General features: G+C 40.2%; 2 protein-coding genes across 5 annotated transcripts in view; one reads left to right on the forward strand and one right to left on the reverse strand.

The window, feature by feature from the left end:
• The window catches only part of LOC121572226 (type 2 phosphatidylinositol 4,5-bisphosphate 4-phosphatase), a 46341-nt gene extending 45045 nt beyond the window's left edge, over positions 1 to 1296 (reverse strand). For all 4 annotated transcript variants that reach the window (XM_041884169.2, XM_041884168.2, XM_045222136.1 and 1 more), the window contains exon 1: positions 985 to 1296. In XM_041884169.2, the coding sequence (XP_041740103.1) occupies positions 985 to 1093 (109 nt within the window). In that variant the 5' untranslated portion in view covers positions 1094 to 1296. The remainder of the gene's footprint in view (positions 1 to 984) is intronic.
• A 1061-nt stretch (positions 1297 to 2357) lies between these two features.
• On the forward strand, positions 2358 to 12734 carry otud6b (OTU deubiquitinase 6B). The gene is made up of 8 exons (XM_041884165.2): positions 2358 to 2605; positions 6046 to 6206; positions 8789 to 8893; positions 9110 to 9257; positions 9736 to 9900; positions 11094 to 11155; positions 11383 to 11489; positions 12430 to 12734. Exons 1-8 carry the CDS (start codon positions 2530 to 2532, stop codon positions 12512 to 12514), a joined length of 909 nt encoding a protein of 302 aa, XP_041740099.2. The 5' UTR covers positions 2358 to 2529; the 3' UTR covers positions 12515 to 12734.
• Positions 12735 to 15252: the final 2518 nt, after the last annotated feature.

Genomic DNA, 15252 nt, shown 5'->3' on the forward strand with positions numbered 1-15252 from the left:
AGCGCCGTGCTCTACCAGCTGAGCTACAAAGGACCATCATCTGAATATCACTGTGATAAACAGGGTGCATGATGGGACCTAAGCTTTCAGATCACCCACAGGGACCCTGTGTGAATAACTATACATCCGAAATACACTCAAAACACTATATGGAGGAATTATGTTTCAAGAGAGCACAATAGTGAAATGACCATCGACAACACGCACAACTGGGCCTATATGTCATGCATGGACTGAAGGGACAGTAATACTAACTTAAACATTTATTTCACGGATGTTTATGATCCAGTCAAAAGGAAATAAGTGAATAATACATGGGTTACAGTGGAGGCTGGTGGGAGGAACTATAGGAGGACAGGCTCATTGTAATGGCTGGAATGGAATTAATGGAAAGGTATGGAACACATCAACCATTTGGAAACCACATGGTTGACTCCGTTCCTTAATGGCATTCCAGCCATTACAATGAGCCTCCTTATAAAAAATACTAATACATAGCCTAGTGGTCTATGCCTGTTATAGTGGGCCTAATGCCTTGTGGACTCACAACCACAAAAAAAAAAACCACAATGTTCAGAGGGGATTTTCAGGATTTGTGAGTTATACTTGTATCCTCTGATTCATAATGTAATTGCTGCTCATCTCAAGTAATGGCTGACAACATATCCTTCTAGATACTTTTAGAAGACGTGTAAACATTATTACCCTGCAACACAGATCGTGATGCGAGGCATTTCTGCAGAACACTGAATCATGACAACTGGAATTTTTCTGAAAAATATTCGGCTAGGCCTTCTACTACGGTGCTGTTCTTCTCTCAACACTGCAAACTCCACCTTTTGATTTCGGATTTCTGCCGGTCCGGTTGATTTTAGACTGAAGCCTTTCTCTTGCCCCGTTACAATTTAACACACTATGCAAAACACGATACTCCCAAAATGATTCAGCATACACGGGGGAAGTCATTTCCTAAAGTCTGTTTACCTCTCGGGCTCGTGTCCTGCAGGTACGAAGGCAGTCCCGACGGCGTGACATTCCCGGAGTTCGGTGCTGATAGCAGCGGGGACCGTTCATCCATGCCTTCATCGGCCATGGCGGCTGCAGTTCACCCAAACCAGACTAATAAAACAACGAGGAGAACTACAGCCGATGCGGCGGAGCCTCTCCTCTGGCCAGTGTTTCCTTGGGAGGGGGGCGGCCAGCGAATCCGTGATAGCCTACTGCTCCGGCGAGGGCAGTCCCTCGGACGTGGAGCTACAGAGACCTAAAGGGGACTGGAGGGTTAGGAGCAACTGAATGCAGAGAGAGAGACACCCCACCCCAACCCAACCCAACCCAACCCAACCCGTTCCCCAACCCAACCCAACCCGTTCCCCTCAGGCACAGTGGTGGCATGCTATTTAGTAGGCCTGCAAAGTAGACGAAATAATATTTATAATTCATCGAGATACAGTTTGCATCCTCCAAAATGATAGATTGTGAGTCTAATAGACTACTAGGCCACAGGGGTACTGTAGACAGGCTATATTCTATTGTATTATATGTTAAAAAAATTAAACAAAACTATCCAATAATCTACAATATAATGATATTCTGATCTTGGTGTGGATGAGGTGTTTCCTCCGTGTAAAAGCGCTTTCGGTGTCTAGAAAAAAAAGCACTATATAAATCCAATCAATGAATGATCTATTCTGTTTTTTCTATTCTGATCTATGTTTAACAGATGAAAAAATAAAGAATGATATAGGTGTGTTTTCTAAAACAACGTGGTTTGGTCCAGTAAAAGAGAATACATTGTTGAAGATTTGCTCCTTCTATCATGTTAACTACAGTTACCAATCATAGATTATATCATATCGATCATATCTCTAATAGCTATAAAGAATTATGAATTAAAATAATTATGTGATTGATGTTAAATGTAAATGTTGAAGCCAGTCTTTTAAGACTTTTTTGTTATTTTTTTTAATTAAGCTTCACTGGCGTTTCGCTCATTGTCAATCCCATATAATCGGATAATCGATCTTTGACAAAACCAACGTTTTAAAGATTCCTGAAAATAATTATATCAAACTGAAGTTGAACGTGATACAGCGATTTTGCACTGAACGTCAAACATAAAAAGGAAGTCCTCGGTAGTCGACTAGAAACTAAGACCTAACAAATCAACTAAGAAGTCCTCGGTAGTCGACTAGAAACTAAGACCTAACAAATCAACTAAGAAGTCCTCGGTAGTCGACTAGAAACTAAGACCTAACAAATCAACTAAGAAGTCCTCGGTAGTCGACTAGAAACTAAGACCTAACAAATCAACTGAGGAAACCTTAGCGACGTGATGACCAATAACATCGCGATATTTCAGTAGCCGGAAGTGTGGTGCACAACACGTTTCAAATGTAATGGATGGCCAGCTGACGTAAAATTGTATCTTGATATCAATAATGTTCCAATTCTACATAACAGCAAAAGCATAACGTTGACTTGGATATATATGTAACAGTATTTATAAACTTTTTAAAAAATACAGTCATGGAAGAGGTAACGGTAGAGACAGCCGAGGAGATATTAGCAAAGCAACATCGCAAGGAGAAGAAGGACCTGCAAGGTTGGTAGCTAGGTGTAGTGTTATGATTTACAATGACGTCTTTGCTAGCTAGCCACATTTACAATTAGAAATACTGGATTCATAATTTGCAATTCAACATGTACTGGTAATCACGCTGTAGCACCCTGAGTGGGATAGATATGACATGCCCCTATCTGTTATTCTAGCTAGCGAATAATAACAAGCCTAACTTGTTGAAAATCAAAACAGCAATTTAGTTTAGCCAAATATACTTTTATCTGTGGTTAGGGTTAGCTAGCTAGCTATGGCTATATGACTACTGTAGGATATTGGTATGACTACTGTAGTATATTGTTATGACTACTGTAGTATATTGGTATGACTACTGTAGTATATTGGTATGACTACTGTAGTATATTGGTATGACTACTGTATGATGTTGTTATGACTACTGTAATATATTGGTATGACTACTGTAGGATATTGGTATGATTACTGTAGTATATTGTTATGGCTACTGTAGGATATTGGTATGACTACTGTATGATGTTGTTATGACTACTGTAGGGTATTGGTATGACTACTGTAAAATATTGGTATGACTACTGTAGGATATTGTTATGACTACTGTAGTATATTGTTATGACTACTGTAGGATATTGGTATGACTACTGTAGTATATTGGTATGACTACTGTAGGATATTGGTATGACTACTGTATGATATTGGTATGACTACTGTAGGATACCGTTATGACTACTGTAGGATATCAGTATGACTACTGTAGGATATCGGTATGACTACTGTAGGATATCGGTATGACTACTGTAGGATATTGGTATGACTACTGTAGTATATTGGTATGACTACTGTAGGATATTGGTATGACTACTGTAGGATATTGGTATGACTACTGCAGTATATTGTTATGACTACTGTAGTATATTGGTATGACTACTGTAGGATATTGGTATGACTACTGTATGATGTTGTTATGACTACTGGAGGGTATTGGTATGACTACTGTAAAATACTGGTATGACTACTGTAGGATATTGTTATGACTACTGTAGTATATTGTTATGACTACTGTAGGATATTGGTATGACTACTGTAGTATGTTGGTATGACTACTGTAATATATTGGTATGACTACTGTAGGATATTGGTATGACTACTGTATGATATTGGTATGAATACTGTAGGATATCGTTATGACTACTGTAGGATATCAGTATGACTACTGTAGGATAACGGTATGACTACTGTAGGATATCGGTATGACTACTGTAGGATATCGGTATGACTACTGTAGGATATTGGTATGACTACTGTAGTATATTGGTATGACTACTGTAGGATATTGGTATTACTACTGTAGGATATTGTTATGACTACTGTAGTATATTGGTATGACTACTGTAGGATATTGGTATGACTACTGTAGGATATTGGTATGACTACTGTAGGATATTGGTATGACTACTGTATGATGTTGTTATGACTACTGTAGGGTATTGGTATGACTACTGTAAAATATTGGTATGACTACTGTAGGGTATTGTTATGACTACTGTAGTATATTGTTATGACTACTGTAGTATATTGTTATGACTACTGTAGGATATTGGTATGACTACTGTAGGATATTGGTATGACTGCTGTAGGATATTGTTATGACTACTGTAGTATATTGTTATGACTACTGTAGTATATTGGTATGACTACTGTAGGATATTGGTATGACTACTGTAGTATATTGGTATGACTACTGTAGTATATTGGTATGACTACTGTAGTATATTGGTATGACTACTGTAGGATATTGGTATGATTACTGTAGTATATTGGTATGACTACTGTATGATATTGGTATGACTACTGTAGGATATTGTTATGACTACTGCAGGATATTGGTATGACTACTGTAGTATATTGGTATGACTACTGTAGGATATTGGTATGACTACTGTAGGATATTGTTATGACTACTGTAGAATATCGGTATGACTACTGTAGAATATTGTTATGACTACTGCAGGATATTGGTATGACTACTGTAGTATATTGGTATGACTACTGTAGGATATTGGTATGACTACTGTAGGATATTGTTATGACTACTGTAGAATATCGGTATGACTACTGTTGGATACTGGTATGACTACTGTAGGATATTGTTATGGCTACTGTAGGATATTGGTATGGCTACTGAAGGATATTGGTATGACTACTGTAGGATATTGGTATGACTACTGTAGGATATTGGTATGACTACTCTAGGATATTGGTATGACTACTGTAGGATAATGTTATGACTACTGTAGGATATTGGAATGACTACTGTAGGATATCGGTATGACTACTGTAGGATACCGTTACGACTACTGTAGGACACCGTTATGACTACTGTAGGATACCGGTATGACTACTGTAGGATACCGGTATGACTACTGTAGTATACCGTTATGACTACTGTAGGATACCGTTATGACTACTGTAGGATATCGGTATGACTACTGTAGGATACCGCTATGACTACTGTATGATACCGTTATGACTACTGTAGGATATTGTTATGACTACTGTAGGATATTGGTATGACTACTGTAGTATAATGGTATGACTACTGTAGGATATTGGTATGACTACTGTAGTATATTGGTATGACTACTGTAGGATATTGTTATGACTACTGTATGATGTTGTTATGACTACTGTAATATATTGGTATGACTACTGTAGGATATTGGTATGACTACTGTAGTATATTGGTATGACTACTGTAGTATATTGGTATGACTACTGTAGGATATTGGTATGACTACTGTAGGATATTGTTATGACTACTGTAGGATATTGGTATGACTACTGTAGTATATTGGTATGACTACTGTAGTATATTGGTATGACTACTGTAGGATATTGGTATGACTACTGTAGGATATTGGTATGACTACTGTAGGATATTGGTATGACTACTGTAGGATATTGGTATGACTACTGTAGGATATTGGTATGACTACTGTGGGATATTGTTATGACTACTGTAGGATATTGGTATGACTACTGTAGGATATTGGTATGACTACTGTAGGATATCGGTATGACTACTGTTGGATATCGTTATGACTACTGTAGGACTTCGTTATGACTACTGTAGTATATCGGTATGACTACTGTAGGATATCGTTATGACTACTGTAGGATATCAGTATGACTACTGTAGAATATCGGTATGACTGCTGTAGGATATCGGTATGACTACTGTAGGATATCGGTATGACTACTGTAGGATATTGGTATGACTACTGTAGGATATCGTTATGACCACTGTAGGATATCGGTATGACCACTGTAGGATATTGTTATGACTACTGTAGGATAATGTTATGACTACTGTAGGATATTGTTATGACTACTGTAGGATATATTGTGATATGTGAGAAGTGGACATAAACTACTCATACATGTTTCAGCTAAAATCCAGAGCATGAAAAATGCTGTCCCCAAAAATGACAAAAAGAGGCGTAAACAGCTGACAGAGGATATTATCAAGCTGGAGGCTGATCTGAATCAGAAACACAACGAGGAACTCCAAAAACTAGACTCATCGTCAGGAGGAGGAGGAGAGAAGAAGGTAACTGTTGTCTACATGTCAGTGGTTATATGCTATAGTAGTAGGCCTACTTGGTAACCCAAAGGTCGCTGGTTTGAAATCCCGGAGCCGACAACTTGAAAAGTCTGTCACCACCTGCATGACTTTATTTTTTATTTATTTTTTAGTCATTTAGCAGACGTTCTTATCCAGAGCGACTTACAGGAGCAATTAGGGTTAAGTGCCTTGCTCAAGGGCACATCGACAGATTTTACACCTAGTCGGCTCGGGGATTAGAACCAGCGACCTTTCGGTTACTGGCACAACGCTCTTAACCACTAAGCTACCTGTTGGTTGTGCTTAAGCCCGTACAGAGCTAGGGGAAAAAGCTTTCCAGTTCTCTTCCCCTTCTGCTTGGAATGAGCTTCAAAAAGTCCTGAAATTACAGGAGCTCATCCCTTTTAAAGGAGTTTAAAGCAAGGTTACACACTATGATGGAAAATGAAGTGGGGGGCTGTCAATGTTTTGACCCCTAGTTGCACCACACCTTCCCAAACCATCTTTCTGTTCAATGTGTAAATGTATTCTCTTTCAACTGTAGTGCTTTGTGTTTTATGTTGTGAGTGTGTCTTCAACCTTGTTTTCTGCTATTTTGGGCCAGTTATCTCTTGGAAAAGAGATTATTCATCCCAATGAGACTAACCCGGTCAAATAAAGGTCAAATAAAAAATAATAAAAAACTTGAGCAAGGCACTTTAACCCCAATAGGTTATTATAGTAAACACAAACTGAAACGAAAACTAATCATGAAGAAACTACTTAGTAAACTGAAATACAATAATTAACAAATCCGTTTGAAAACTACAACTATACTGAAACTATATATCTTTTGACTCCAAAACTAAATAAAATAAAAAATCATCATGAATTATGTTCAATTTTAGTTTTTCTTCTAAACTTTGGGTAAAAATCTAATGGGGTTTCAAAGGTGCTTTCAAGCTTTTTGGGAGTTTTCAAGTTACTTAATCTGGCGAGTAAATAATTACGAGCCCAGGTGATGGCGATGTTTCAAATTGGCCTAGCTTGGCCTAGCTTGTGCATCACTATCACTACAGGGGAAATATCGGCTAGGTAGCTAAATTGATTAATCTTACATGCACTGCACTACTCAAGTTAAAAAGCATTGTATTGGTGTAAACATGGATGAGAGAGAGTTTCCTTCTACCGTATTTTTTGCACCAGTCTCGGCACTATTCCTTTTAAATCTAAGTCACATTGAGATTAACATTATAAACCTAACCTATCACCTGATGTATTACCAAAGACTATCTATATGCTGACAAGAGACAGGACTCAATGTTCTGTGATGATCTGTTTACTGACAAGAGACAGGACTCAATGCTCTAATAATGGGAATGAATGTCCGCAAAGGCAGAAAGCAGGCGGGAGCAGGCTGGAACATTCTAGCCAATGAGAGGGCAGATTCACATGTGAACAACAGGCACGACGCCGATACAAATGTTTTTTGTCGAAGATGCCGGGATGCCACGTGCGTCCACTTATATCAGTACATTCGTTACAACCTAAACATTACCCAACTTCTATTCGATCAAATAAGCCTCACGTAGCAAATTATCAATTCAATTTATGTTGACCAAATTCATCACTCTCCCATTGACCTACATTCAAAAAATATCCACTTCCACTGGTTAACGCTGTATTTTCGCTCGGGACAGATTTTTTTGGCGAGTCAAATCTCTCGCTTCGCCTCTTCCTCTCTGGTATTAGTGCCCCCCCATTTGCAAGACATCCCAAAAAAACATTTCTAATAACAAAACTAATAGAAATAAAAACTAATATAATAACACAAAACTATGATAACCTTTCTGTCACGGTACTGATGTGTATGTGGTGGTGAAGTCAGGCGCAGGACACAGAGGAATAAGTCAAGACGACTTTACTGAAGTATTTGAACAACATACAAAAATAAATGGCCTCGAAACACCGGAGGCGAACTAATACGCGAAATGCGTAAAACACTCCTAAACAAAAGTACCGAACCTCACAACAAAACGACAGGCGGACAATAACACACAACTACCAAACATAACACAGGGAAACTTATAGGGGACGTAATCAGGACAGAATACCAAACAGGTGCACTAAACTAGACATGACCAAACAAACATCGAAAACATCAAACGGTGGCAGCTAGTACTCCGGGGACGACGAACGCCGAAGCCTGCCCGAACAAGGAGGAGGAGCAGCCTCGGCGGTATTCGTGACACTTTCTGTGACCCCACTCCCTGATAACCTTTCTGTGACCCCACTCCCTGATAACCTTTCTGTGACCCCACTCCCTGATAACCTTTCTGTGACCCCAAATGTCAATTTCACACTTGTCTAACAGGGAAAATATATGCACCCCCAAAATTATTAATAACTATTATTATTTATTATAACATATTTGTGTCTGTGTGTGAATATCATGTTATTTTTTCCTGTTATTTTATTTCATGGCATCAATATCGTTATCACCGGCCACAATCTTAAATTGTAGATAATCACACAGATAAATAACTTGGCATGTTTTAGTAACAGAAATGTCTACCTCCTTCTGTAAGGTGGAAGAGGTTGTGAATGGAGTAGAGTCCCTGGCTTTGGAAGGAGAGGAGGAACTGAAAGTTCCCAAACAAGGGCGAGGTCCGTCCAAGGCACAGAAGAGACGGGTGAGCTGTAATGTATTGTGTCACTCACTGTGCATCTTAATGTATTAACATTCAGTAAGCCCTAAACTCCTGGCGTTTTTCTTGTTCAAATCCTCTCATTTACAAGGTGCAATAAGATGAGATTCATGTAATCCTTTATTTAGCCAGGTAAGACATGTTTCACAGTGGAGTTCAAATCCCATGTATGTCCTCCCTGTTCTCTCTGAACCCTCCCAGGATAAGAAGGCAGCCGCGGAGAAGGAGAGAGAGAGTCGTATAGCGGAGGCTGAGGTGGAGAACCTGTCTGGGCTGAGACACCAGGAGGGACTGAAGCTGTCCCAGAAGCTGGTAGAACGCCAGCTGCAGATCAGGGAGATCTCCTCAGGTAGGACCCGCAGCAGGGGGGTGGTAGGACCCGCAGCAGGGGGGTGGTAGGACCCGCAGCAGGGGGGTGGTAGGACCCGCAGCAGGGGGGTGGTAGGACCCGGAGCAGGGGGGTGGTAGGACCTGCAGCAGGGGGGTGGTAGGACCCGGAGCAGGGGGGTGGTAGGACCCGCAGCAGGGGGGTGGTAGGGGGGTGGTAGGACCTGCAGAAGTGGGCATAGCGGTTAGAGAAGCAGGCCAGAAAACAGAGGGTTGCTGGTTCGAATCCCAGCTCCGAATGGAAAGATCTGTTGCAAAGTGAGATGGCAGGGTGAGACGGAGGGATGCTGGCATCATCCTAGATACCATCGCCTACCGTTGTGCCCTTGAGCAACGCACTTACTTAACCCACTGTCTTCCAACCCCTCAGGGATGTGTGTGTCTCGGGGGGGTTGGGTTGTGAGTCAAGTTAATGGACAGTGAACTCTTCTCCTCCTCAGATGGCCACTGTATGTACCGTGCTGTGGAGGACCAGTTGGGGCAGCACGGTTTAGGTCTGACCCTGAAGGAGCTCCGGGCCCAAACCGCTCAGCACATGAGGAGCCACACAGACGACTTCCTTCCCTTCCTCACTAACACCAACACAGGGGACATGTACACAGCTGGTGAGGACTAACTGAGCTGTTCTGTTCATTTAGGGCCGGTTTAGACATTAAGGGGCGGTTTCCCCCAGACACAGATTAAACCTAGTCGAGGACCAAGAAGCATGATCAGTGGAGAACCTCTATTGAAAACGCTTTTCAGTCCAGGACTAAAAACGTAATCTGTGTGTAGAAAACCGTCTCTGTGTTTTATGTTGAGGTTGTTGTTTGTTAGGTTTTGTATGGGGGATTCCTCATTAAACTAGAACAGAAAAAATATGCTTTGGATTTTCATGAAATGTAATCCATAAAAGCATTCTTTGGAGGAAGGATTGTTTTTTTGACATTTTGTATCTTAAAGCGTAATTGAGAAATAAGTAATTGAAGTTGGAGTATCTGGGGCATTTTGGCGTTACCCAGGCGATAAGGTTTCATCTGTAGATGCCACAAAGCAAACGTTGATGTTATATGAAGCTTTACCGCTTGCTCTGAAATATGAGTAGGATTTTTCAATAACAACTTTCTTACAGACACTACCGGTCAAATGTTTGGACACACCTACTCATTCCAGGGTTTTTCTTTATTTTTACTATTTTCTACATTGTAGAATAATAGTGAAGACATCAAAACTATGAAATAACACATATGGAATCACGTAGTAACCAAAAAACGTGTTCAACAATTGAAAATTAATGAACAAATGAAAAGAGTGTCAAAGCTGTCATCAAGGCAAAGGGTGGCTATTTGAAGAATCTCAAATATAAAATATATTTTGATTTGTTTAACACTTTTTTGGTTACTACATGATTCCATATGTGTTATTTCATAGTTTTGATGTCTTCACTATTATTCTACAATGTAGAACATAGTAAAAATAAAGAAAAACCCTGGAATGAGTAGGTGTTCTAAAACTTTTGACTGGTACTGTACATTTTATAAATATTGAAAAAAATATAAACATGAATATGAAATTCAGTATCACCTGTGGTCCGCTCTGCAGTGTCACTGCATTGTGTGATCACATTTACATTTACATTTTCGTCATTTAGCAGACGCCCTTATCCAGAGCGACTTACAAATTGGTGCATTCACCTTATAGCCAGTGGGACAACCACTTTACAATATGTTATTTTTTATTTTTTTGGTGGGGTAAGGGGGGGGTAGAAGGATTACTTTTTCCTATCCCAGGTATTCCTTAACTCTGTGTGTGTTTTCAGATGAGTTTGAGAAGTATTGCAGTGACGTGGCGGACACAGCAGCCTGGGGTGGACAACTGGAGGTATCTTCATCCTTTAATCACTTGATCAGGCTATATTTGTTTTATCAAAGGACCCAACAGAGCACCTTGTGTCATAACGGTTTTATACTGATTTATAAATGATCTATAAACTGTAAATTAACATTTACAAACTACTTATAGTTAGCGTACCTTACTGTAAAATGGTACCAGAATGGGATCACATATACTCAGTGATTCATGTATGCTGCTACTTTGTTCCCTAACAGCTGAGAGCTCTGACACAGGTCCTTCAACTGCCAATAGAAGTGCTCCAAGCAGATTCCCCAGCTATAATGATTGGAGAGGAATTTGACAAGTCACCCATCACCCTTATGTAAGTACCATGTCAGTTAACCTCCATACTGTAAGTACCATGTCAGTTAACCTCCATACTGTAAGTACCATGTCAGTTAACCTCCATACTGTTAGTACCATGTCAGTTAACCTCCATACTGTTAGTACCAAGTCAGTTAACCTCCATACTGTTAGTACCGTGTCAGTTAACCTCCATACTGTTAGTACCTTGTCAGTTAACCTCCATACTGTTAGTACCTTGTCAGTTAACCTCCATACTGTTAGTACCATGTCAGTTAACCTCCATACTATTAGTACCAAGTCAGTTAACCTCCATACTGTTAGTACCTTGTCAGTTAACCTCCATACTGTTAGTACCTTGTCAGTTAACCTCCATACTGTTAGTACCATGTCAGTTAACCTCCATACTGTTAGTACCTTGTCAGTTAACCTCCATACTGTTAGTACCATGTCAGTTAACCTCCATACTGTTAGTACCAAGTCAGTTAACCTCCATACTGTTAGTACCAAGTCAGTTAACCTCCATACTGTTAGTACCAAGTCAGTTAACCTCCATACTGTTAGTACCATGTCAGTTAACCTCCATACTGTTAGTACCATGTCAGTTAACCTCCATACTGTTAGTACCATGTCAGTTAACCTCCATACTGTTAGTACCATGTCAGTTAACCTCCATACTGTTAGTACCTTGTCAGTTAACCTCCATACTGTTAGTACCTTGTCAGTTAACCTCCATACTGTTAGTACCTTGTCAGTTAACCTCCATACTGTTAGTACCATGTCAGTTAACCTCCATACTTCCCTAGCTCAGTTTACGAAGTAATTTGAGTGGTTACATTTCTCCAGCCCCATTCACCATCAGCCTTATAGTAAACCAAGTGGGGCTGCCATTTGGCAAAAAGAAAAATAAATTATCCAAATGATGGATTGTGCCTTTAATTGTAGCTATTGTGTTTCAGTTACATGCGTCATGCGTACGGACTGGGAGAACACTACAACTCAGTGGAACGTCTGAAAGACCCTGCCACTCAAGGGGAAGACTGAGACTCTCATTGAGTTCCATTATAATGAATGATAAAGTCAAGCAGTGGTGGAAATGGACAAAAAAGTCACTATTGGGAATCCACCAATGTAAAATCCTTGAATTCACAATGTCAAATGACATAATGATTTCACTCCCAGAGACACTGCCCCCCCCTCCCCCTCCCCCTCAATTCAACTATACTGAACAAAACAAAATATAAACGCAAGTGTTGGTCCCATGTTTCATGAGCTGAAATAAAAGATCCCAGAAATGTTCCATACGCACAAAAAGCTTATTTTTCTCAAAATCTGTGCACAACTTTGTTTACATCCCTGTAAGTGAGCATTTCTCCTTTGCCAAGAAAATCCATCCACCTGACAGGTGTGGCATATCAAGAAGCTGATTAAACAGCATGCTCATTACACAGGTGCACCTTGTGCTGGGGACAATAAACGACCACTCTAAAACGTGCAGTTTTGTCACACAACACAGATGTCTCAAGTTTTGAGGAAGCGTGTAATTGTCATGCTGACTGCAGGAATGTCCACCAGAGCTGTTGCCAGAGAAGTGAATGTTCATTTCTCTACCATAAGCCGCCTCCAATGCCATTTTAGAGAATTTGGTAAGTACGTCCAACTGGCCTCACAACCGCAGACCATGTGTATGGCGTCGTGTGGGCGTGCGGTTTGCTGATGTCAACGTTGTGAACATAGTGCCCCCATGGTGGCGGTGGGGTTATGGTATGGGCAGGCATAAGCTACGGACAATGAACACAATTACATTTTATCGATGACAATTTAAATGCACAAAAATACAGTGACGAGATCCTGAGGCCCATTGTGAGGCCCATGTTTAAGGTATCTGTGACCAACAGATGCATATCTGTATTCCCAGTCATGTGAAATCCATAGATTAGGGCCTAATACATTTATTTCAGTTGACTGATTTCCTCATATGAACTGTAACGCTGTAAAATCAATGAAATTGTTGCATTTTATATTTTTGTTCAGTATATATGGTGTCATCAGGTTTAAATAATGTCTAAATAATGTGCTTGCATCCATGGAATTCGATGAGAGAGGCAGAGAGACTGAAAATAATACCTCCTAACCATGTGGTGACATAGAGAATAGTTTGCCATCACAGTTGGAAGTAACTTTATACACCATATACTTCATCAGTGCTTGGGAATATTCCTGAAATCATCATGGAAATGTTATCTATTAAATATTGCTTTTGGTGGTGATTCGCTGTTATTTCTGTTATGACTGCAATGTCAAAAGGCTGATTGTCTTGTATGTGTGAATGCTGATGGACAATATTGTCTCAGACAAATGCAATTATCAAAATGTTTTTCCAATTTGTTTCATTTCCACTGGAAAGACATTCATGCAGAAAACACAGCATACTGTCATGTTGATTGTTGAACGCAATTGTCCAATTTAGGCATTTTATTTCAATGATAGGGACACATTCAGGGGCAATTCAACACGTGTGATGAGGTTAGGGATATGCTCTTATAGTACTTAGGTTCTGAAGTTCAGACCTGAAAAAACGATGGCCAGAACGAAATTGAAAAATAATCTCCTGTAATAAAAACAAATAGACTTCCAGGAGACGCCTCCAGAGGTCACTAAAGCGTTGTAAATGGGATTCTGGTAAGTCGAAAACCGTCTTGTTTCTATGGGAACCTGCCAAAGAAAATGATCAATGTTCCTAAATCGGTTGCATGATTAACGCATACACTGACTGTACAAAACATTATGAACACCTGCTCTTTCCATGGCATACTGACCAGGTGAATCCAGGTGAAAGCTATGATCCCTTATTGATGTCACTTGTTAAATCCACTTCAATCTGTAGGTGAAGGGGAGGAGACAGGTTAAAGAAGGATTTTTAAGCCTTGAAACAATTGAGACATGGATTGTGTATGTGTGCCATTCAGATGGTGAATGGGCAAGACAAAATATTTAAGTGCCTTTGAACAGGGTTTGGTAGTAGGTGCCAGGCACACCGGTTTGTGTCAGGGACTGCAACGCTGCTGGGTTTTTCATGGTCAATAGTTTCCTGTGTGTAAGAATGGTCCACCACCCAAAGGACATCCAGCCAACTTGATACAACTGTGGGAAGCATTGGAGTCAACATGGACCAGCATCCCTGTGGAAGGCTTTCGACACCTTGTAGAGTTCATGCCCTGATGAATAGAGGCTGTTCTGAGGGCAAAAGGGGGTGCAACTCAATATTAGGAAGGTGTTCCTAATGTTTTGTACACTCAGTGTATATAGTTATAGTTGATAAATGTGTTTAAGAATTGGAAGTTAGGATAGCGTCAACATGAGTAAGTTGGTTTGGTGTCTCTAGCTTGAACGGTTCAAGAGTTACTGTTGGTTAATTATTTTATGCAAATGTATTATTTTATGCAAAAATATGAATTTTGGTTATCCAGTTTTTAAGAATTGGAAGTTAGGATAGGCAGAACATGTGAAAGTTAGTTTGGTGTCTCTAGCTGGAGGGGGGGAGGGGGGGGAGAGGGGGGGGGGGGGGTGCATATCAATATTAGGAAGGTGTTCTTAATGTTTTGTACACAGTATATGTTCAAGCCTTCAGCTGAACAGTAACTGCCTGTGGAACGGCCGTCCCCTCAAGGTGAACAAAACGAAGGAGCTGATCGTGGACTTCAGGAGACAGCAGAGGGAGCACGCCCCTATCCACATCGACGGGACCGCAGTGGAGAAGGTGGAAAGCTTCAAGTTCCTGA

The sequence above is a fragment of the Coregonus clupeaformis genome, chromosome 8 (genome assembly GCF_020615455.1).
Source record: "Coregonus clupeaformis isolate EN_2021a chromosome 8, ASM2061545v1, whole genome shotgun sequence".
NCBI lineage: Eukaryota > Metazoa > Chordata > Actinopteri > Salmoniformes > Salmonidae > Coregonus > Coregonus clupeaformis.